This window comes from Mus caroli, chromosome 7, assembly GCF_900094665.2.
Source record: "Mus caroli chromosome 7, CAROLI_EIJ_v1.1, whole genome shotgun sequence".
NCBI classification, from domain to species: domain Eukaryota; kingdom Metazoa; phylum Chordata; class Mammalia; order Rodentia; family Muridae; genus Mus; species Mus caroli.
Window position 1 is genome coordinate 61,197,256 of NC_034576.1, and position 24,391 is coordinate 61,221,646.

The window sequence follows — 24,391 nt, forward strand, 5'->3', positions numbered from 1 at the left end:
TGTTTTTTTTCTGTTATTATTTTTTGAAAGGTGGATTCGTGGAAAGATAATGTGTGAATTTGGTTTTATAATGGAATACTTGGTTTCTCCATCTATGGTAATTGAAAGTTTTGCTGGGTATAGTAGCCTGGGCTGGCATTTGTGTTCTCTTAGTGTCTGTATAACATCTGTCCAGGATCTTCTGTCTCTCATAGTCTCTGGTAAAGAAATCTGGTGTAATTCTGATAGGCTGCTTTTATATGTTACTTGACCCTTTTCCCTTACTGCTTGTGATATTCTCTCTTTATATAGTGCATTTGTTGTTCTGATTATTATGTGTCAGGAGGAATTTTTTTTATGGTCCAGTCTATTTGGAGTTCTGTAGGCTTCTTGTGTGTTCATGGGCATCACTTTCTTTAGGTTTGGGATGCTTTCTTCTATAATTTTGTTGAAGATATTTGCTGGCCCTTTATGTTGAAAATCTTCATTTTTATCTACTCCTGTTATTTGTAGGTTTGGCTTTCTCATTGTGTCCTGGATTTCCTGGATGTTTTGAGTTAGGATCTTTTTGCATTTTGCATTTTCTTTGAACGTTGTGCCAATGTTCTCTATGTAATCTTCTGCACTTGATATTCTCTTCCATATCTTGTATTCTGTTGCTGATGTTCGCATCTATCGTTTCAGATTTCTTTCCTAGGGTTTCTATCTCCAGTGTTGCCTCAATTTGTTTTTGTTTTTTTTTTTTATTGTGTCTACTTCCCTTTTTAGGTCTTGTATGGTTTTGTTCATTTCCATCTCCTATTTGAATGTGCTTTCCTGTTTTTCTTGAAGGACTTCTACCTGTTTGTTTGTGTTTTTCTGTTTTTCTGTAAGGACTTGTAACTCTTTAGCAGTGTTTTCCTGTATTTCTTATGAAAGTTATTAAAGTCCTTCTTGATGTCCTCTACCATCATCGTGAGATATGCTTTTAAATCCCGGTCTAGCTTTTCGGGTGTGTTGGGGTGCCTAGGACTGGCTGAGGTGGGAGTGGTGGGTTCTGATAATGGTGAGTGGTCTTAGTTTCTGTTAGTAAGATTCTTACCTTTGCCTTTCACCATCTGGTAATCTCTGGAGTTAGTTGTTATATTTGTATCTGGTTAGTGCTTGTTCCTCTCGTGATTCTGTTAGCCTCTATCAGCAGACCTGGAAGACTAGCTCTCTCCTGAGTTTCAGTGGTTAGGGTACTCTCTGCAAGCAAGCTCTCCTCTTGCATGGAAGGTGGATAGATGTCTGGCATTTGGACCTGCCTCCTGGCAGAAGATGAAGGCCTGAAACAGGGCTTGTCCCAGAATCATTGTAGCTTCTGTAGTTCACACTCTCACCTGCACAGAGTAGTCTTCGTGGGATCCGGGAACCAAGATGGCTCCCCCAGGTGCTGAGGCAAAGCCCTCCTTGGTGGTGTGGACATCTCTCCTCTAGCAGGAAAGGTGCCTGGATGTCCAGAGTCTGAAAAGGGGTCTGCCTCAGAAGCTCTGTCTCTTCTGCCTGACCCAGAAGCTGTTAGTCCACACACACACCTGTGCAGACTATTCTCAGTAGAATCCGGGAACCCAAGATGGCTCCCCCAGATGCTGTGGCAAAGCCCTCCTGGGTGGGGCAGACACCTCTCCTCTGGTAGGGAAGGTGTCCAGATGTCTGGAGCCTCAATTGCGGTCTGCCCCAGAAGGTCTGTGGCTTCTGCCTGTCCCAGAAGCTGTTAGCTTCCGTAGTCCACACTCCCCCCTGTGCAGACTAGACTTGGTGAAATCCTGGAACCGAAGGTTTTCATAATAGGAAGTGCCTTCTAAATACTGACCACTGCCATCCTAGAAGCTGCTGTTAGCTTTGCTGCTACAGGGAATACCGAGTACCCAGTGAGATGGGCCAGGAGATAAGAGATCATTATTAGGAAAGAGAGTAGTTCACAAGGTGACTGCAAGTATTGTATGCCTTTTATGGATATCAGAATAACATTTGAAATGTAAATGAAGAAAATATCTAATAGAAAAAAGAAAGCTATATGAGATAGGAAGGTGGATTTGAGGTTTGCTTAGCTTGAGATTATGGCGAATTCGTAAACAGAATGACTGATTTGATAGTAAAATCTGGGTAAATGTAAAGATGCTTATGTACCGGTTTCAACATCTGAAAGTACAAATTGGTTCACACTGTGGCAAGGAATCCAAGCTATGTGTTTTCCCAGTAAATGGCATTGTAGTGGGATTATAAACGAGTAGGAACTCTATTCAGGAAGGCAGATCTTCGGGAAGGGCTAATAACAACCTTCTTTCCCTTCCCTGTGAGGTTGCCAGTACCTCTTAACACTGACACACACAATCAAGTTTCTAATTTCTGTGAATTGGAAGACAACCATGTTACATTTAAATCACATCAGGGATTGAGGTGAGGGTGGGACTTAGAGATAAAGATTTGAAGACCCTTTGCCTAGATGTTATATTTAGTCAGTGAAGATGCCAGGCCATGAGGAAAATTACAAATTATGAACATCATCTTTGATGTGAAACAAATGCCGACATGGGGCAGTACTCAATGGAGGAGACATTGGAAGGGATATTCTGGATTTCGCAGAGTCCAAGAAAGGTGATAGCCATCATGGAAAACAAAATGGAACGGCCAGTGTCCAGAGGATGGAGCAGCATGTGTCAGTTGCTCAGCACTCTAGAAGTACGTCCTGAAAAGGGTCAAAGCTAGAGATGAAGGCCTGGGAACTATAGACAGTGGTCAGAAGGAGAAAACGTTTGAGAAGACTAATACTAGTACTGTGTTTAGTTATGTGCAATGGGCATATGAAGGTATGCATATATGAAGTCTTGAGTACAGAGTGGCTTGTAGCCTTTGGCTCACCCACAGCACCTAACTCTCAGAGTCCTAATTCTGCCTTTTCTTCTGGACACTGTGGAAGACGCCTCATCTATGGATTTTATTCCACTAACTCAAGCTTTTGTTATAATGACAACATAAATGTCCTCCTGGCAGGCACATTTATAGAGAGAAACACCCCGTACAGTATGATGTAGTTCATACCTGGCTTTCCAATTAGTCACTTGTTAGTTTTTCTACTTTTTCTCCACAAAGCTTTGGCTGAGGCATGACATAAAGACACAGGTGGTCTAAGTGCCACCTGCCTAGACCACTGTATCCTTACCCCCATCTCTCTGATTCTTGCATCTCTTTTGGGCACGGTAATTTAAGTAGGCCATGGGATGGACTCTGGGACAAATGAACCCCTGCTCCACTGCTCACTTTGGGTGGTTCTCTGGAGGTGGGATGTAGGCAGCAGCATACTTAGAATTTCCTGTGACTCCAAGACACTACAGAGTGAGAAGCTCTGCTTCAGCTAGCCAGACTAATGCTGTCTTCATGGGAATAGTACAGAGGACTATGGATGCAGGTGAGTGAATATCAGTATGGGATCTGGATTGAGGGGTGTACCTTTCCCAGGAGCAGGCCTGATTGTGCTGAGTTCTTTATCCTCCCCTGAGAAGGAATCCTCAGCCTACCTCATCCTGATACTTGTATTGGGGCCTAGCTCACAAAATACATCAGCTACAGAATCTGTCCTTAGTCAGGGGCTCAGGGACTCTTGCTCCTGTTATCTTCTCAGAGCGGTCTCCCATCAGTCTCTGTGAGAGAAAAGCTACTTGCTAGAGAGCCGTGGTATGCATCCAATCTCACTGCTAGGCATGCCTGCAGATTGTGCTGTTTTATGGACCACTTAGTCCAAACTTGGTCATTGTTATTTACAAAATGTAACTCAGAATTTTAGATCCTCATCATTCCCTTGCAAGAGCTGGCAGTTATAGGAATTACCTTGCATTTCTGCACTCTGATCTAATTTTGTAGGTACTACGACTGCTCCTTCAGCCCCAGGTTAACCTGAGAAGCAAGTAAAACAACCATCTAAAATACCTTGCAATATAGAAGCCATTGTATAGAGAGGGTAGTGTTTGCCTCAGTTTGTGGTTCCATTGATAGGAAATTGTAGGACTGTCTAAAGATTGAGGCTTCGAATCAGAAGTTAACCAGGGTTTGGGGGAAAGGACTAAGAAGAGGAAGGACTGGCTGTGGTATAGGGTTTCATTGTGGGTTGGGAAAACATTCTTGAATTATTTGCTGGTGATTTCACAGCTCTGTGTGTATAAGCATGAGCTTTGTACTTTAAATGAGTTTATAGTGTGGTACAAGAAATACATTGTAGGTTATTAGGAAGAGATAAATGTCAGGTGCTTCATGATTCAAGTGTACTTTAGTATTCTGTATTCTTTAGATTAGTCCTTATAATTAGCCCCTAATGAGATCCCCAGAAGTTCCATCACTTTTGGCTATTTCCAAAATTCTTTCACTAGCATAGGCCTAAGCCTTGCCTTTCCTATGATGAAGAGAAAGCTTTCTCAGGTAGCCTCTGTTTTTCTATGTCCAGTCAACTTCACAGCATGTGGTGATTTTTTTATTATTCATGAATATGTGTGGGTGGGTATCGACAGAGCCCAGAAAGCATCAGAGCCCATGAAGTTAGAATTACAGGCAGCTTTGAGCAGGAGGACATGTGTATTGGGAAACAAACTCAGGTCCTCTAAAAGAGTGGTAAGCAAGCTTAACCACTGAGCCACTTCTCAGCCTCTTACATGATGATCTTTGAGAGCATGATCCAGAGGTCTAAAACAAAGGTATAGGATGTCTGGTTGTTTGTCTGATATAAAATTTATTTCACATCATAAAGCCAGTTGCCTGCTCTTCTCTTCAGATCTCCCTGCTTTGATGTTGGGTCCATTTATAATTATTATAGCTTTTTGTTGTGTTGATTTAAAAAAAATAGAGGGTTTTGTTTTTATCTCTTGGGAAGGCTTTGATCTCAAGCCTATTTTTCCATGCAAGCATATCCAGCTACTATGCTCTCTCAGTTACCATTTTTGCCCCAAAGTAAGCATTCACAGAGATTTCCTGCCTGCATGTCATCACAACACCAGGGTGACTGCTGAATGCCCCTGGAATGGAGCCTGCTTACTTGGGTAGCCTCCTCACTCTGGTGACCAATGCAGGGACTCTTGTCATCTTGTGTTTTGGTTAATGCACTATTGCTGGAGGAAGCATCATGACTAAGGCACTTATAAGAGAAAGCATTTAATAATGGACTTTGCTTACAGTCTCAGAAGGTGAGTACTTTTCCATCATGGTGAGGAGTATGACAGCAGGGATGCAGGCAGACACTAGAGCAGGAGCTCACGTCCTGAGCCTCAAGCAGGAGGCAGAAAGAAAGTGAAACTGGGCTAAACCCACACCTAGTGACATACCTTCTCCAACCAGGTCACATCTCCTAAGCTCTCCTAAACAGTCCAGCAAGTGGGGACTAAGTATTCAAATATATGAGCCTAAGGGAGCTATTCTTATTCAAAGCACCATATCCCAAGAGGTATAGCAGCAGGATCATTACTGACAATTGAACTGTTTCAGTTCCTTAGCTTCTCCCAGCCAGTGTTGAGAGTGAGATTTGTGTGAAATGTATCCAAGCATCAGTGGCAATGAGCAGGCTTTAAGGTGAACTGTAATCTTATCAGCCAGATTCATCAATGTTTGAGTGCTTTCATTCACATAACCATCCCTCGAGAAAACGGGACATCAGCCCAAAGCAGTTTGGTCATTTCCACATGTATTTGAATTAGATGAACAGAAAACTGAACAATGTATTATACCAAAAGAAACTCTGCCTATGGTTCAGCAGTTCCAAACTGTTATCATTTTGTCCTTCATGCCTGTGTCAATCAGTGAGAGGGACAGAAGGTGTTCTTACAGTCATGGAAGTAAGAGTTCAGTTATCTGCACAGGGATGGAGGAAACGTATAAGTGGCAGTGGAGATACTGAATCAAGAACAGTTGTGTTGTTACCACCCCAAGGTCTGTGGAGTCAAGGGCAGGAGTGGACACGAGGTGAAAAGACACAGTCAGTCAATGCTCCCTGACCAAGAAGGTGCAGGAGATTTACTCCCTAACCCCTGTTGCTCCCATCTATCCTTCACCATCCCTCCCAACATTCCCATTCAATAGATCCAATGAAAAGCCGAGGCCAGAGCAGTAGTCAGCATTTGCCAATTACTTAGGGGGACAAGAGAGTAGAGAATGTAATAAGACAGGAGGATCCTGCCTGGGGACCTAGAAGTTTAGCAGAGATGGTGTACATGAAGGCTGTAAAACTGAGCCCACACTATAAGAGGGACCTCCTCTGACACCAAAGCCAGCATAAGGAGGGGAGGACATTTCTGTGGGTGGCTGCCCAGCACAGAAGCCTACAGAGAGCTAAGGCACTGCAGAGTTGACAGCCTGTAATGGAAGCTACGGAAGTATACAGCCTACAAAGTCTCCTCCTAGAGGAATGCCATGCTCATGTGCATGGATAGAAGGTTGCATGCATATCTTGAGATGAGGAAGGACAAGGGCAGCAAGACTGGGCTGCAGGTTCCTGCAGAGGAGTTTGTAAAACCTGAATTGGAGCAGCGCTTCAGACATGGAGCAAAAATAAAGGCCTTGGATTACAAAATTCAGGGAGTATAATGTTGAGGTCTTACCACTGTGGTGATATAAAAGCAGATAGGAGTTCATCATACATTAGTGGACCTCAAGGCCAGGTTGGTATAGAACTACCTCAGAGCAGAAGAGATTGAAGATGCCTGGTGTCTAAGTGGTACACATTAGCTACCCGGGAGAAAGAGTTGACTTCAAGCCTTTGCAAGTTGCTACTTCTTTGCACTGGGGGCTTGGTAGGCATTACTTAAGCATCAAGGCCTTGTCCTCCTATGTCAGTGCAGCTGGATGATTTTTCACCCCCATGCCTGTCCTTTTGTCATGTATGTGGTAGCCAATACTCACCTTTCCTCACACACTACTCAGATGAATGAGACCTGTTCTCAACAGCATATGAGTTAGAGAGATGCAATGCTTCTTGAGAGAGCAAAGCAGACACATCTGCTTGAGTGCTGCTGTTTCCCAGGATCACTAGATCTTAGCAGTCAGTTCTTCATGGTTTTGCTTCCAAAGTTTTCATTAAGAAGAGCATGGTTAGATGAGTCAAGAAGCCTAAGGACTTGACCAAGATGAGTACTTCCAAGTAGGCTAGACTAAATGGTAAAGGATGTGCTTGGTTGCCATGGACAGAGTACCACACTTGGGCAGAATTGAAGACAGAGGTTTATTTCTTCTTTCTGGAGCCTGGAAGGGCAAGGCCAACGTATCAGTGTGTTGATTTCTCTCAATCTTTCTCTGCTTGACTTGTGGCTGGCAAACTTGTGCCCATGTCTTTTCCCATTGCCATCTCTCTGTGTGTCTGTGTCCTAATCTCTTTTTAGAAGGTCACTCAGATTGGGTTAGAGATGCCCCATGCTCACATTTAAACTAGTTACTTATAAACACTGAAATATCTTGGGGCTCTGGTTATTGAGATTTCAACACATGATTTCTAGGGACAATGTAGTTGGGCCTATAATCAAGAAACAGGTGCTAATGGCAGTTTAGTGGGCTTTCCTCTTGAGCATCTTTGCAACTGAGATACATGCCTGTGTCTCTTCTACTACTGACGGGAACACTACCTCAGAAGTTCAATGAATAGACCAGTTACTGAGTGCTAGAACCACTTATTCTCTTCTCTAGTCTTCCTTCCACTTCTTATATGGGCACTTTTCTCATGGGAGAATGTCTGTGCTGCCTGCATCTGCTGCCTGTTCCTGTAGCCTTATATAGGCTGGTTCAACTTCTGATGATGAGTTTACTCCTCAGTTGATTTGATTTGAAGGCACATTGTTGGATTCAGGAGTGTTGTTCAGTTTCAAGGTGCACTTGCCTAGCATTTTGGAAGACTTGTGTTTAATCTCTAGTATGATACACACACACACACACACACACACACACACACACACACACACACACACAGAGACACACACATGGGGGGGGAGAGAGAGAGAAAGAGAGGGGGAGAGGAAAAGACAGGTAGAGACAGAGAGAGTGAAAGACAATTCTTAGATCCTCAATACCTTGGAGGTTATTCACAGAACTCTTCACTATGAATTCCAAAACTCAAACATTCAAGTCATATATAAAATAGCATAATGTTTGCATATGAACTACACATATCTTCCTGTAAATTCTAAATAATATGATATAAAAACTATATAGTGCAAATAGTTGTATACTGTATTTTCAAGAAATAACAAGTACTCACTGATAAGTGGGTATTAGCCCAGAAACTTAGAATACCCAAGATACAATTTGCAAAACATATGAAACTCAAGAAGAACAAAGACTAAAGTGTGGACACTTCGCCTCTTCCTAGAATTTGGGAATAAATCACCCATGGAAGGAGTTACAGAGACAAAGTTTGGAGCTGAGACTAAAGGATGGACCATCCAGAGATGGCCCCAGCTGGGGATCGATCCCATAATCAGCCACCAAATGCAGACACTATTGCATACACTAGCAAGATTTTGCTGAAAGGACACTGATATAGCTTTCTCTTGTGAGGCTATGCCAATGCCTGGCAAACACAGAACTGGATGCTCACAGGGCCCCCAATGGAGGAGCTAAAGAAAGTTCCCAAGGAGCTTAAGGGGTCTGCAACCCTATAGGTGGAAAAACAATATGAACTAACCAGTACCCCCAGAGCTTGTGTCTCTAGCTGCATACGTAGCAGAAGATGGATGGCCTAGTCCGCCATCATTGGGAAGAGAGGCCCCTTGGTCTTGCAAACTTTATATGCCCCAGGACAGGGGAACACCAGGGTCAAGACGTGAGAGTGGGTGGGCAAGGGAGCAGGGTGGGGGGAGGGTATAGGTGACTTTTGGGGTAGCATTTGAAATGTAAATGAAGAAAATACCTAATAAAAAATTGGAAAAAGAGAAAAAAAAGAAATAACAAGAAAAATAAAATCAACCTGTTAACTATAGAGAATTCGTCACCCCCAGTGTCATCTACCTATAGCTGGTTGAATCTGCAGGTGCAATGCTCAGAGATATAGAGGACTGCCAGTAGTTACACATGATATCAGAGAAGGTTGAATATGAAATACTATTCTTATTTTTGCTGAGTTCATCTTGTTTCTAGAAAAGTGGGCTTTTCTTTTTCCACTGCTGCCCAATGGAATTTTTTTCATGTCTAGTTGTCACTAAAGAAATATCCACATGAGAAATACAACATTGAAGTTTTTTTTTTTTTTTGTGGTTTTTCGAGACAGGGTTTCTCTGTGTAGCTCTGGCTGTCCTGGAACTCACTTTGTAGACCAAGCTGGCCTCGAACTCAGAAATCCGCCTGCCTCTGCCTCCCGAGTGCTGGGATTAAAGGCGTGCGCCACCACGCCCGGCTAACATTGAAGTTTTTTATCTGGTAATGGGACAGTAATGGGGTAGGGCTTTGTATGTATCTGTCTTTGTGTGTATCTGCCCAATCTCTTGATGCTTAGCTTGAGCTTTTAACCTTTGTCTTGGTTTTCCTGCTGTGAGCCTTCGTCATAGGACTTATTTAATCGTCCCTTGAGTGTCCCTTTCTACATACTCTGCAGAAGAACTGGCACTGTGGTGAATTATGTTAAATGAACTGCAATACACTTAAGCACAACAAGCATTGTAGTCTTGATTTTATAGTTTCTCTTCACCATTAAAAATATATTTATTTCTGCAGCTAATGTGCACCACTCTAGGAGCTGTTAGGAATGAAAGACTTTTAGATTTGCCTGAGTTGCCAAGAGGAGACATTTTGATTTTGATAAGGGAGGGGAGAAGGATGTCTATGGTGGGTATGGGAAGGTAGCCTATATATTGGGCTCCTGGGTCTGCTCCAGTATAGTGCTAGTGTAGACCCTGTTGGACAGCACTGGTCATTGGACCAAGAGGACAAGTTTTAAAGTCAATGGCTTAAACTTGAACAGTACTTTTGATTCTGTACAGCACTGACACAATTTGTAATGCTCATAGCATTTACATATATCTCAGATTAAATATATTAATTTCTTCATAACTTTATGAAAGATAGATGTAAAGTGATGCCAAAATTGGGTTTGAGGAACGGGGCTCATTGACTAAGAGAACATGTACACATGAGGATCTGAGTTCAAATCCCCAGCACCCATGTAAAGATAAGGTGTGGCCATCCATACCTGTGGCACTAGCACAGGAAGCAGAAGCTGGGAACAGAAACAAAAAGACAGCTGCATTTGCTGGCCATACAACTTGGCTGAAAAATGATAAGCCCTGGGTTCAATACAGACCCTGTCTCAAGGAAACAAGGAAACAAGGCAAAAAAGGATAGAGGAGGGTAATAGATGTCTGCTCCATGTTGGTACCTATACACACTTGTTGGCATATACGCTTACACTTAAGATAGGGAAACTCACTCACTCACACACACACAGACACACACACACAGACACACAGACACACACACTCACAAACTGCTGTCAAAATTCATACCATCCCTTCTCAAGGGCTAGGTGTGTTTTGTGACATCCCAAGGCACTGACTGGCACTCTCATTTCTGGCAGAGTAGATAGATGTACCAGCTATCACCCAGCGAGACTGTCCTTGTCAGCTTCCCAGGTCTGCCCTACAGAATTGGCACTTTCTGTAGTCAGTTCCCAATTAATCCCATTCAAAGTAGATAAATAGCAGCTTTGGGACTTCTATGCTAATTTGCAGCAGCTTCCTCAGAGTTGCTATGGAGTTACAACCAGACAGCCATGGCAGGGCCTTCTGGGTACTTCAACAAAGTACTTGTGCAGCCATGTGACATACCCTGCTCCGTGTTCTTCCACAGCATGCACAGCAATGGGGAGAAGGCTGGGCTGCATAAGGAAAACTTGCTGCTTCGTGGGTGCACCATCAGAAACACAGAAGCTGTGGCTGGAATTGTCATCTACGCAGGTAGGCACAGGCTACACCTAAGACCATCTACTGCCACACTGTGCTACGTACTCCCCATTGTTTCTTTCTAATTTCTATCTCATATTAAAAGTTGTGCATACCCATTGTAGGAAATTGGGAAGTTAAAATTTAGGAAAACAGAAAAGTATCAAAAAAAAGTTCTAATAACAACTCAATCGAAGTGTTCTTCCGTTTTCTTTAGAATATTTCTTTCTGTTCATTTTACAGTTGTTATATAATGCATTCTGGATCCTATTTTGACCAAGGTTCTTAGAGAGCTGAAATCCAGCATAATTGCTCTGTAGGATCCAGTCCCTGGTTCCTTGTCTTTAGGAGACTGGTATTTCATACCCCTCCATCCTCCTCTGCAGGACATGAAACCAAAGCCCTGCTGAACAATAGTGGGCCCCGCTACAAGCGCAGCCAGCTTGAAAGGCAGATGAACTGCGATGTCCTCTGGTGTGTCCTTCTCCTCGTTTGTATATCTCTATTTTCAGCGGTTGGTAAGTCTCCCAAGATGAGTCCTCAGTGAAGTAGACTGCTGCACAGCCTACAGGCAAGCTTGGAGGCTATCCTGACTCCACTAGCCCCAGCACCTTAAAGGTCAAAACACCATTTTCACTACTTGGATTCCAAGAGTGCCTGCATCAGCATCAGTGTGGCCACACTGAGGTGAATGAGCTTGCAGAGTAATGTTCCTTTTGGAGTTGAAGGCTACTTGGATGGGAGTGATCATAGCCGTAGTAATGAGTCCAGTGAAAGAGGATTCAGCAATAGTGATGAAAGCTAGCGACAGGAGAGGAACACATATAGCAGTGAGGCAGTATAACAAAAGAGAAAACAACAATATGGGTCTTAGAAGGGGACCAAAAGATTGTATAACCTTTTCAGTAGCATGTTTTGAGGCTCCAGCACTTGATTTATACCTTGTCCCTACCTTGTCAACATGGACCAGACTGGTATATCATGGTGTCAGATGATTAAAGCAGAGCCACATAGAACACCAAAAGGTTTCTGTAACCAGAGAGGTGTGCAAATTAGTTTAGCAAGAAACATGCATAACCCTTGACTTCTTAGAAACTGTAACATGTGAAAGTTGAATCTCCAAGAAGGGACCACATGGGCAGTATTTAGGTCCTAATGCGTGTTTACCCAGGCCGTTATGACTCTGTTTTTGAGGCACCTGGATGATGAAGTCATTCTCCCAGCACACAGGCCGTGTTTTATATCAGGATCAGTGGTGCCATTCAGCACCATCAATAGGAAACCCATGAGTGAAGTTGTGGTGTTCTTGCTATGTTGTCTAGGATGGGGGAGAATGTTTGATCCTTCTACCTTAGCCTCCCAAGTGACATGATCACAAGTGTAGTACCATACACAGTTTAAGAAACTCTGGATGGGAGCAAAACACAGTGTGCACTCTTCCCAGCTGCCTGCCGAAGGGTGCTTTCTTTTATGACAAAGAAAGCTGATAGAACGAATATGTCAATAACAATATGTCAGTAACAATTTTTAAAAAAAATGTCTTAATTTTCCCAAGCAGCGTTCTTTCTTTCCTGTCAGATGAATGATGCCTCTCTTTAAACATGCACAGGGCATGGATTGTGGGTTCGGCGCTATCAAGAGAAAAAAGCATTATTTGATGTTCCCGAGTCTGATGGCAGCTCTTTATCCCCAGCCACAGCTGCAGTTTACTCATTTTTTACGATGATAATAGTTTTGCAGGTAACAGTAATAAATATTATATGGTAATTACTTTGCTTTCCTCTCGAGAACTCAAAAATCTTGCAAAGAATTTTCTATCAATTCTGCATCTTGAAGAATCACAAATCCACGCTGCTTTTTGTTGTGTTTGAAGGCTCTTTGGTGACTTTCCAGTTCATTCTCTTCTTTGCTTTTCTTTAACTGATCAATGCTTTGGGGATTGAGTTTTCCCATTTTTTCTCTGTTTTTCTATTACTATTTATGAATTATTACTAATTTATTATAATTAGCCTCACACACGCTAGGCAAGTGCTCTAACCATTGATGTACATCCTCAGTCCTCTTTTAAAAAATAAATTTAATCTGGGAATAATATTTAGACCTACAGAAATTTTCATACACTAATAGAGGACATCCACATTCGCCCCTCACCCAGTTCCCTGACATGAGTGTGTTCTAGTGATGTAGTTCTCCATGAAATCGAGGCAGCCAACCTGAATACTTTGCTACAAGCAAAACCCCAAGCTATTTCATTCACAGCATCTCTGCAGATGAGCCCCTCTCCCAGAATTCATTCTGATGCTGCTGCATATATTAGCATTAGTATTCAGTAACAGTCATATGCATTCACATGCCTCCCTATCTGTAACTGAATGGCAGCACCAGAAAGGTCTGTTAAAAGAGTAAAAACATCCTCAGAGCTCTAAGGGACAGTGATGGTCACAACTAGCCTGTGTGAGGACAGAGCAACCAGAGGCTGTGTCCAGCCTCGCCTTATCACAAGTGGTTCCTTCCTACAGTTGGAAAACAGTATCATTTAACATTGCAAATTAGGTTTTGTTTTTTGTTTTATGTTGGTTTTTTTTTTTTTTTGGTAAATGTAAATTTTGTTCTAGCCTTGAGTTAGGATAATAGTTGGTGTCTTATTAACATAATTAATTTACCAAGAGAACCCAGTTAGTCAGAAGATGATATTCTGGGCTCATAAATATTAGGTGAGTGTTGTGGCTCTATAAATAAACATTCATTTCCAGAAATTTGGTCTTGAATGATCAAACCACACTGCATTTTTTTTTCTCGAGCCATCTTGCATTTGCTCTCTATTGCTCAAGATCAGGAAATTGTACCGCAACATAAAACCAGCCTCTGAAACAACTCTTTTCATCCCATGGCTGCCCCCTGGACTGTGGAGCGCATCCTTGGGTAATAGACAGCTCCTGTCACTGGGGCTCAGGGGAAACATGAGGGAGAGTGCTGCTATAGTTAGAGGTGACTTTGCTCATGAGGACTCTGACTGTGCCTGTTTTCTTCTCTTCTCTCTTTCCTTTCCTAGCCCCTCTCAAGCACAACTTAGTCTCCAGGCCATCGTTATCCTTCCAGACATAGGAGTGGATTTCCGCTCTGCAATTGCACCAGCCTAGGCTATTCTAGTTTAAACTCTTTGCCAGTACTTTTAATCCTTTTCCAATAGTGACTTTAAGCCAACCCATTTAAGCTCTTAAAGGTACAGTACAGTTCCTGCTTCCTTGGTCATTTGTCATTTGATTTGATTGTATTAACTGAGAACTGCTCCCTGGTGCTCATAGTCATTCATCCTGTGTGCCTTTGTATTCTAGGTTTTGATTCCAATTTCCTTATATGTTTCCATTGAAATTGTTAAAGTGTGCCAAGTATACTTCATTAACCAAGATATAGAGCTCTATGATGAAGAGACAGATTCACAGCTGCAGTGCCGAGCTCTGAACATAACAGAAGACTTAGGGCAGATAAAATACATCTTCTCAGACAAAACAGGCACATTAACTGAGAACAAGATGGTCTTTCGAAGATGCACTGTGTCCGGCATAGAATATTCTCACGATGCCAATGGTGAGTGTGAGAACAGAAGCCTCCAGTCTGGGCTGGATTAGAGAACTGCTCTCTCCAAATTCTGCATGGGCAGGAGACAGTCCACAAGGTTCAGGGTTTGCTGGCTGAAGGGAAGATAAATCTTTCTTGATCACTTGGGAGCCCAGAACTATTTATAGAATGAGCTGACATTGTCGTGCTCGCTGCCGTGTCTGGAATGATATGCATCTGTTTTGGCTCATTTTCTGCCAGGCAAGCACAGCAGCCAGACAGCACACCCTTGAAGTGCTAGTTTCTGCAGTGGCTTCACTTTGCACCACAGAGGGGCAGAGAGATTTTCTGTTGTCACTCATTTATCTTTCAGTTATCAGCTGAAAATTCTCAGACGGGCACTGTGTACTTTACAATGCATTCTTAGCCTTGGAACACAATGTCTATTCAAGGCTGAGAGAAATGAGTCTCTAGCCCTGCCTCCTGTCTTTCCTTTCCTTATCCTTTGCTGCCTCCCTTCTTGCTGAAGAAAGGCTCAGGCAAAAATCACCAAGCTTCCTTAAGCCCCTTGCCAAGAGAAAATACAGTGATGAAGATGCCTGCACTTCAGTCATAGTTCTGGAGTAATAGCAATTTTGAGTGAGTCCCCCCCCCTCACCCTCCTTCTCCCCACGCCCCACAGTTCCCTTCTTTCCAATAAGAAAAGCAAAAAAGCACAGACTGCCTAGAGAATAAAGTGGGCAATGGGAGAAGCAGTGAGTGGCTGGATCAGTAGCTACTGAGCTATCTCTCCAGCACCTAAGAATTATCTTGATGGCTACTATCTTCCTTTGTATACAATATAACAGAAAGCAGAGGATACCTACTGTTTAACACTTTCATGTGCACCCCAAGTAAACTGCTAGTGGTGTTTTCCATGCCTTTGCCTATCTACCCTGTCTACCTTCCTAACCTCATTCCCCGGTCCCTACCGCACACTCTAACCCTCTTGCCTCCCCTTTCGCTGCCCACTTACTCAGCTTTGTGCACTGAAGTATAGTCCCAGGCATTGTGTTTGTAGAAGCCTTGTAGAGCTCGGACTCAGTTTCAGACAGGCAAGAGCAGGTTTGAGATCTCTAGCACACCATTGCCTTCAATCAATGCTGATATATCCACTGAGGGTGAGGTAATGGATATAGTAAATAGTTTCATGTGTATTTATAGCACATTTTATACTATGCCAAAACAAAACATCTGCACCGTCTAAATATGTTCAGTTATGATTTGTCAATAAAAGATAATATTAATAGCACAATTAAAAAATAAAGTTGTCATCTGAGACTTTATGGGACAGAATCCTAGATTTGACAGAAGTCAAATGCAAAGATAAAGTTAACAGGTTCTGTCACTTCCAGAGGAAACAGTTAAGTATTTGAGGAATAAAAGTTTTTATGCATCTTTGTGCTGTGCAGAAGTGCCAGGACGGAAACAAATTATCTCCAATCAGTTCAGCCCATGGTTTGCCAGAGCTCACATACCAAAGCTAGCCACAGAGACTATGGGCATATTCTTCTCTCACCTCTTGACCTAATAACCTACAGCTAGCTGGCTGCATGCCTATGTGTAGGCTTCTCCAAGGCCTCTACAGTTACAAACAGTACAACAGAAGTAGCTCCTTTCAGGCTCCACAGCTTCAGAGAGAAGGAGGAGGAGGCCTGAAGGTATAGGTTGCTCCTCTCCAGGCTGGAGTTAATTCAATTCACAATAACAGAAAGTGGGCACAACAGCTATGTGCCCAGGCTTTTCTCCTCCTTGCAATCCAGCAGGCACACTAGGCCATATGTCACCAGAGAACAGAGGGGATGTTTGGCATCCTGGTATGGAGAAGAACTTAGCCTGATGACATTGGGAGGTGACTCCTTCCTTATCCCTGTTCTTTTTATCTCTGAAAGAGGGACTGGTGATAAATAGAAAAGAATTGCTCACATGGCTGAGTAATACCATGGACACTCACTTCTCTGGAGATCAGAACCTCCTGATATTAGGCTGCCCTAATATTTCTACCAAGTGCTGTGCCTGCACTTGAACTTCTGATTAAATGCTTAGTTTGAAAGAGTAATTCTGAATACATTGCTTATTGCTCACCCATGTCTCAAAGAGCCATTCTAACCTGGAAATCCTGGAATGATTTGTTCAGAGCCACTGGCAAAAAAAAAAAAAAAAAAAAAAACACCAGTGGCATGAGCTCTTCTTCATGCCATTTTTCAGGCACTCATGTGAATATGGGGACCTCACTGGCAAGTGAATCCCCAAGGTCCAATCTCAGGAATGTAGTCCAGATCCTCTTGGATAGAGCCTCACTGGCTGGGCTCAGGCCTGACTACATGCGATCAGACTGTGCAACCTCAAGAGAGTGAACCTTGTTGTTCTATAGAACTTAACGGTCTACTGGTACATGTAGACAGCCCCCTCTCTATTAGCTCCACTCAGTTCATGGAGAATGCAAGTGAGTAAGAATGCTGGAGAAACATTTTAAATCCCCTTGAAATACTAACTATAGCCTTACCATTGGAGAGTGGGGATTGGGTGCCCTCTGAGACATAGGCTCATGGAACCTACAACATCCTGAATTAATTCAGTCTGCCCCCATTGATGTCTAACATTTTGTCCCTATCTCCACAGCTCAGCGACTGGCCAGGTATCAAGAGGTGGACTCAGAAGAGGAGGAAGTGGTGTCCAAGGTGGGCACAATATCCCACCGTGGCAGCACTGGGAGCCATCAGAGCATCTGGATGACTCATAAGACCCAAAGTATCAAGTCCCACCGGCGCACAGGCAGTCGGGCTGAGGCCAAGAGAGCCAGCATGCTGTCTAAGCACACTGCCTTCAGCAGCCCCATGGTGAGTGCAGGCAGTGGGTGACCCTTCTGAAGGGATGGAAGCCTATCACTCTGCTTTCTTTCCACTGTCCACTGTCTCTGATAACCAAAATTACCTCTTTTCCATCACACAAATAAGCTCAGGCTTGGCTGTGCTCCAGGCACAGAAGCTTTCTAGAAACACCCCTCTACACCATTTTATCTTTCCTGAAACATTTATCCAGCCTCTTCGCCGTGGTATCTGATGTTGCGTGGTTGCTAAGTGAGCCATCTGAAGAGGGTGACAAAGAGGAGGAAGCCTAGCCAAATGAAATGAACAAAACATCAGAACAAGATGACATGTGTGAAAAGGAAGAGCCAATTACCTGCCCCATAAAGTTTTAATTAGATGAGCACACAGCATAGAAAACTGCTTCTCTCTTGTCTTCTCCATGGCCAGTGTGTTTTTGGATTGCTATCATTAGGCAGGGGAATTTCTCAAAGTGAGTAACAAGTTCTGAAAGGGTCCTTTCGCTATGTTTTAAGAACAGAGGAGGAGTTAATTGTGCTAACTTTGAATGGCCTCATTCTTTTGAGACTTTCTAGACCCATGTAGAAGCTACCATTTAAGTACAGGCATCTAGAATTGTGGATGCTAATCTTTGGGTTTACATCTGTCATGTGGGAAGGAAGGCTCTGGGATGCAAGAAGAACCTATTTCTCTTCCAGCATTCTACAGTGTATATCCAGACTACATGAAGTACTCAAAAGTTATATTCCAGAAATTCAGTCACTCAATCAACAATTATGGTAGAAGAAGTTTACCGATATGTTATTTATACTGGACGAATGATGAAGGTTAAATATCTAGTGAAAAAGATCAGCAATTGATAAGTGGGATGTCATGAAACTAAAAATTTTCTGTAAGGCAAAGAAGATTGTCAATAGGACAAAACGGCAACCTAAAGATCTTTACCAACCCTACATCCAACAGAGGGCTAATACCCAAAATATACAAAGAACTCAAGAAGTTAGACTCCAGAAAAAATAAATAACCCAATTAAAACTGGGATACAGAGCTAAACAAAGAATTATCAATTGAGGGATCTCTCATGGCTGAGCAGCACCTAAAGGAAATAGACAGCATCCTTAGTCGTCAGGGAAAAGCAAACCAAGACAACCCTGAGATTCCACCTCACACCAATTAGAATGGCTAAGCTCAAAAACTCAAGTGACAGCAGGTGCTGGCTAGGAAGTGAAGAAAGAGGAACACTCCTCCATTGCCAGTGGGATTGCAAGCTGGTACAACCACTTTGAAAATCAATGTGGTGGTTCCTCAGAAAATTGGAAATAGTTCTATCTGAAAACCCAGCTATACCACTACTGGGCATATACCCAAAAGATGCCCCAACAAAGACACATGCTCCACTATGTTCATAGCAGCCTTATTCATAATAGCCAGAAGCTGGAGACAACCCATATATCCCTCAACAGAAGAATGGATACAGAAAATGTGGCGTATTTACACAGTGGAATACTACTCAGCTACTAAAAATGATGAATTCACAGATTTTGAAGGCAAATGGATGGAACTAGAAAATATCATTCTGAGTGAGGTATCTCAGACACAAAAGGGCATACATGTTATGCACTCACTGATAAGTGGATATTAGCCCAAAAGCTCAGAATACCCACAGTATAACTCACAGACCATATGAAGCTTAACAAGAAGAAAGGCCAAAGTGTGGATGCTTCAGTCCCACTTAGATAAGGGAACAAAATAATCATATGAGGCAGAGGGAGGGAGGAACTGGGTGGGAGAGGGGAGGAGGAGGGGAAAGAGGAGACAGGATCAGGTATGGGAAGAGACAGGAGAGAAGTGCAGAGTCAGGAGAATGAATAGAAATAGCATTGGGGAGTAGGGGACAGGGTGGGGGCTGGGAACCGCTAGTGAGTTCCAGACTCCAGAGATGTGGGAGGCTCCCAGATCTGAAATACACAACAGTGGGGAGATAGAACCTCAAGAGACTACCTCCAGTAGATAGACATGGCCCCCAGTTGAGGGGTGGGGCCATCCACCCATCTCAAAATCTTTAACCCAGAATTGCTCCTATCTAAAGGAAATGCAGGAACAAAAAAAATGAGCAGAGAGTGAAGGAAAGACCATCCAAAACCATCCCCCATCTTGGGACCTATCCATTCTGCAGATATCAAACCTCAACATTATTGGTGATGCCAAGAAGTGCTTGTAGACAGGAGCCTGGTGCAGCTCTCCTCTGAGAGGCTTTGCCAGCATATGACTAAGACAGATGCAGATATCACAGCTAACCATTGGAGTGAGCTTGAGGACCCCAATGGAAGAGTTAAGGAAAGATCTGAAAGAGCTGAAAGGGATTGCAACCCTGTAGGAAGAATAACAATATCTACTAACTGGACCACTTAGAGCTCCCAGGAACTAAAGTACCAACCAAAGAGTATACATGAGTTGATCCATGGCTCTTGCTACCTATGTAGCAGAGGACTGTCTTATTTGGCATCAGTGGGAGGCACTTGGTCCTGTGGAGGCATGTTGTCCCAGCAAAGGGGAATGCTAGAGGGGTAGGTGGGAGTGGATATGTGGATGGGTGAGCACTCTCTTAGAGACAAAGGGGAGGGGTATGGAGTGGGGGGATACAGAGGGGAGACTGGGAAGGGGATTAACATTTGAAATATAAATAAATAAAATAATTAATTAAAAAATAAATAAAACAAAATTACAACAGAAAAAAAGTTAAATATCTAGTGAGAAAGGTTAGCCAGATAATCATAATGTCTCTGTCTACTTGGAGGATGGTTTTTAAAATGTGTTCTCATACAATTTTAAGCCATGAAAAAGTTCCTATGATATGCTTTGTTAGACAACTGTTGATTTTCATATAAAATATATTGATTATGTAAACTAATTTAATTATCTAAATGTAAAGATGTGAGATCTCAAGGAAATGTATAACATTGCTTTCAAAAAGTAGACATTTTGTGGGTTCATGAGATGTAGACTTGTTGAGATTTTCTATACTGATTGTATATCATCTGTTTTATCTCTTTAAGAAGTATATTCACACATAATGACAATAAATATGTATTTATTTAAATATATAAGTATTTTAAACAATTGAGGTTTCATATGATGTAGAATTGTAAAGTGTTATGTCTGTAGTGGGATTAAATTCTATTCACACCTTATAATAAATTTAAGTCTACTTACATAGTTAATAACCAAACCACTTGGCAAGTTAATGGGTCAAACACATCATGTAGCCCTATTTTCTCCCCAGGAGAAAGACATTACACCTGACCCCAAGCTGTTGGAGAAGGTGAGCGAGTGTGACCGATTCCTCGCCATTGCAAGGCACCAGGAACACCCTCTGGCCCATCTCTCACCCGAGCTGTCTGATGTTTTTGATTTCTTCATCGCACTCACCATCTGCAATACAGTAGTTGTCACCTCTCCAGACCAACCACGACAAAAGGCAAGTTCTGCAAAAGCTATGAGACCCCAAAATGCCCTTCATCGTGATAGCTGTCTGAAGGTAGTGAGCATGCTTCACTTTCCTGCAGGAAGCTGCTTGTGAGTAGTCCCTCAGGCATAAGGAGAAGCAACAGGATGCTTTGTATGAAGGAAAGAGGGTACCAAGCTGCAGTAGGTGAAAGGACAGGTTGTTTAGATACCTTTTGAGCCCATGATGGAAAGCATCCATATAGAGGCCAGTGAAAACTTGGCCTCAAGGGTAACACATGACTTCAAGGAAATCCCACTTACCCTGGGACTTCCTGGGCCTTACGGCTTTGGGCAGAGGTCGAATGATGGCTAGCCAAAGTGATTTTATCCAGAGTCTTGGGCTTCCAGCATCATATAAGAGAGATGATAAAGATAGGCTGGGAACAGATTCTGGGAGTAACATGTGCAAACCTCACTCTTGACTGGAAGCCTTTTAGACATGCTATTCTAATCGCGGTGTCATCTGGGCCATAGAGCTGTGGTGAGCATTTAAAGGAAGGTCTCAGAGTCAAATTTTGGATATAGAAGATATGAGGTGATCATAATAAATACATTTATCATGATTTCTCAAGGTGAAGTGAATGAGAGAGATTCAGTCAGAGGTCATTTAGCATTTTGTAAACAGCAGAACCAAAGTTGAATTTCCTTTGGTGTACCATTACGATTCTTTTTGGAGGGAAGAAAGATTCATGTGAAAAGGGCTCCTGTGTAGCCCAAGTGTTCCTCATAGAATTGTGCTCATGAATCAGGCTGCATAATAGATGCCTGTGAGCCTGATTGTTCGTATCAAGTAAGTCATGGATGGAAATGGTGTTCAGGGCTGAATGTGTGCCCTAGACCTTCCCCCTACCAGCCTCCTGGCTCACCTCTTCCAGCAACCTCCACTAATAGAACCCCAGGGAAATTATGTGGAATGAGCAAGGTAGACTACCACTCTCTACAACGGCAGAAAACATTGTTCACTTAGCTATGCTCTTAATTCTCAATACTTCAACTTGTCTAGGCCCTAAGAGACCTGAAAGATCCTAAAATGGACAGAAGATCCTCAAGCTTACACTCAGATGCAAAGTTTGTATAGCCAGCTCTGAGGAGAAGCTGATTCCTACTGTCGTACAAGCTGCCTTAGCATCCCTTACCTGGCTGTGGGAACATTTTATCACAAAGCATTAAAGCCCTCTGGCATGTATATTTCTGGAGGGCTGAGGGTTTGCTAGGTTACCCTTTAACTAACATAAGGTGTGTTCAGAAGGTCACATGTGCTCTTCTACAGAGGGAACAGAAAGAATATTTACTCACCCACCCTTGCACTGCAAATGAATATGTTTCTGAATACATTTTTGTTCCTGCATCTAGGTAAATATCACCTTCTAGGTAAATATCATCGTCAGGAGCGTTGGAGGCATCAGGTGCTGCAGAGTGATACCTTTCCCCAATCAGACATATAGCATATTTAGTCATTCCAGTGTGCAAGGACATATGGTTCCATGGCAGAAGGTAGGCTTAGCATGCATGAGGTCCAGCACTCAGTTCTCAGAACCAAAAGAAGCAAATGAAAAGAGATAAAAATAAAAAAGGCACTATAGGTCCAAAGGAAAAATGCTTTTGTCATACTTTAGGCCTGTGTCTCAGGTCTCCATTGTGGAGTAGGTGGAAGAGACAGGCTCAGTTTGCCCTGAACATCAGTGAACCACTTGATCCTCTGAGGCACTTATGAAGAGTGAGGGATAGTTGGGATTTTTCTCATCTGCCTTTGGACTGCTTCCATTACAGGTGAGGGTGAGGTTTGAGCTGAAGTCCCCAGTAAAGACCATAGAAGATTTCCTTCGGAGGTTCACGCCCAGCCGCCTGGCTTCTGGCTGCAGCAGTATCGGGAACCTGAGCACCAGTAAATCCAGCCACAAATCTGGATCAGCCTTTCTGCCCAGCCTGTCTCAGGACAGCATGCTTCTTGGGCTGGAGGAGAAGCTAGGTCAAACAGCACCGTCCATTGCCAGCAATGGCTATGCCAGCCAGGCAGGCCAGGAGGAAAGCTGGGCCTCAGAGTGTACTACAGACCAGAAGTGTCCAGAGGAGCAGAAGGAGCAGCAGGAGGGGGAGCTGCGATATGAGGCTGAGAGCCCAGATGAGGCTGCACTGGTGTATGCAGCCAGAGCCTATAACTGTGCCCTGGTGGACCGGCTTCACGACCAGGTGTCTGTGGAGTTGCCATACCTAGGCAGGCTCACCTTCGAGCTGCTGCACACACTTGGCTTCGACTCCATCCGCAAGAGGATGTCAGTGGTGATCCGCCACCCGCTGACTGACGAGATCAATGTATACACCAAGGGAGCCGATTCAGTGGTCATGGATCTTCTGCTGCCCTGCTCCTCAGGTAATTAGCCTCCTCTTCTTACATTGCACCCTAGAGCCAGGCAGGGCATTTTGAGAAAAACTACCCAGCCGAGTCAAGGGATTTTCATTAATCCTGCCTGTAGCACAGACCCTTTGAGAGAATCCCAGCGTTCTTAGTGCCCAGTGGCATGAATTTAGGGGGCTTTGGCATCTTGCCCTCACCTTCTTCTGCCCTCTAAGCATAGTGGAGTTAGAGATTTCTTGGAAAGCATCCCACTTAAATTATAAGCAATGAAGACTGAAGAGCCTTTAGATCGAATGTTCTGGAAGTTTCCTTTCTGCTGTAGACTTGGGACAGCTTTGAGTTCTAGGCCATAATCTTTAGCCTGTCTGTGGACTATGTAAGAGTAGATTGGTGTCATAGGAAGTGGGCCTCCCAGCATCTTTATTCTGCTTTCAATGGGCTAAGGACCCTCTTTCCATTACTTTTGGGGTAAATTGTGGTTTGTAAAACCACAGTGTGATTAACCATCAAAAAGGTTGTAACTCTGAGCAGCTAGAAATCCCCTCCTGACCTGCAGAAGGAAAGCAAAGGCCACATTGTAAAGTGAACTTGGTTTTTCCTCTGTCAACACTGTAGTGAGAACAAAGGAGTGAGGACGAAGGTGGATGCTGAATGCTGATAGTAGCCCAAAAGGATCCAGCCCAGGGCTTTGATGCTTGACCCCTACAATATTTCTGGCTTCCATATCCTTGAATCACATTGGGTATCACCTGTTGTGAGACTGTATATGGAGTTCTTGATGCTCATAACAGAGCCCTATTAATGGGTTGATTTTATTTTTTCCATTACAAGATAACCTTCATTTTAATTCTTGATGCTTGTTTACACCTACATGAAAGAAAGCACAGAGAAGGTAGCTGTCTGAGCAGATTTCCATCTACTGGCAGTACTTAAAGGCAGAAGGATAGATGGTAGAGGCTTCAGCCTCTCGCACAAGTAAAAGGTCATGATAAAAAGAAAGGTACTGTAGAAAAAGGACTGTATGCGGAAGGCATGTGGTGGGAGTAGGAGTGAGATCAGAAAGGACAGTAATCAAAATACACTGTATGCATGCATGAACTTCTCAAAGAATGAAGTCACTGGCATGTACAGTGAGGAAGAGGACAGCTGAAGAAGCCCATCACATCCGATGCTAGCTGTAGGGGGCAGTAAGCCCTACTTAGCTG

General features: G+C 43.2%; 1 protein-coding gene across 1 annotated transcript in view; it reads left to right on the forward strand.

The window, feature by feature from the left end:
- Nucleotides 1–24,391, forward strand: part of Atp10a (ATPase phospholipid transporting 10A (putative)) — a 99,532-nt gene that overhangs the window by 46,134 nt on the left and 29,007 nt on the right. Inside the window, exons 5-11 of the mRNA XM_029479570.1 lie at nt 10,807–10,913; nt 11,285–11,416; nt 12,508–12,638; nt 14,234–14,486; nt 17,118–17,335; nt 20,607–20,801; nt 22,601–23,201. Coding sequence (XP_029335430.1) covers nt 10,807–10,913; nt 11,285–11,416; nt 12,508–12,638; nt 14,234–14,486; nt 17,118–17,335; nt 20,607–20,801; nt 22,601–23,201 — 1,637 coding nt within the window. The remainder of the gene's footprint in view (nt 1–10,806; nt 10,914–11,284; nt 11,417–12,507; nt 12,639–14,233; nt 14,487–17,117; nt 17,336–20,606; nt 20,802–22,600; nt 23,202–24,391) is intronic.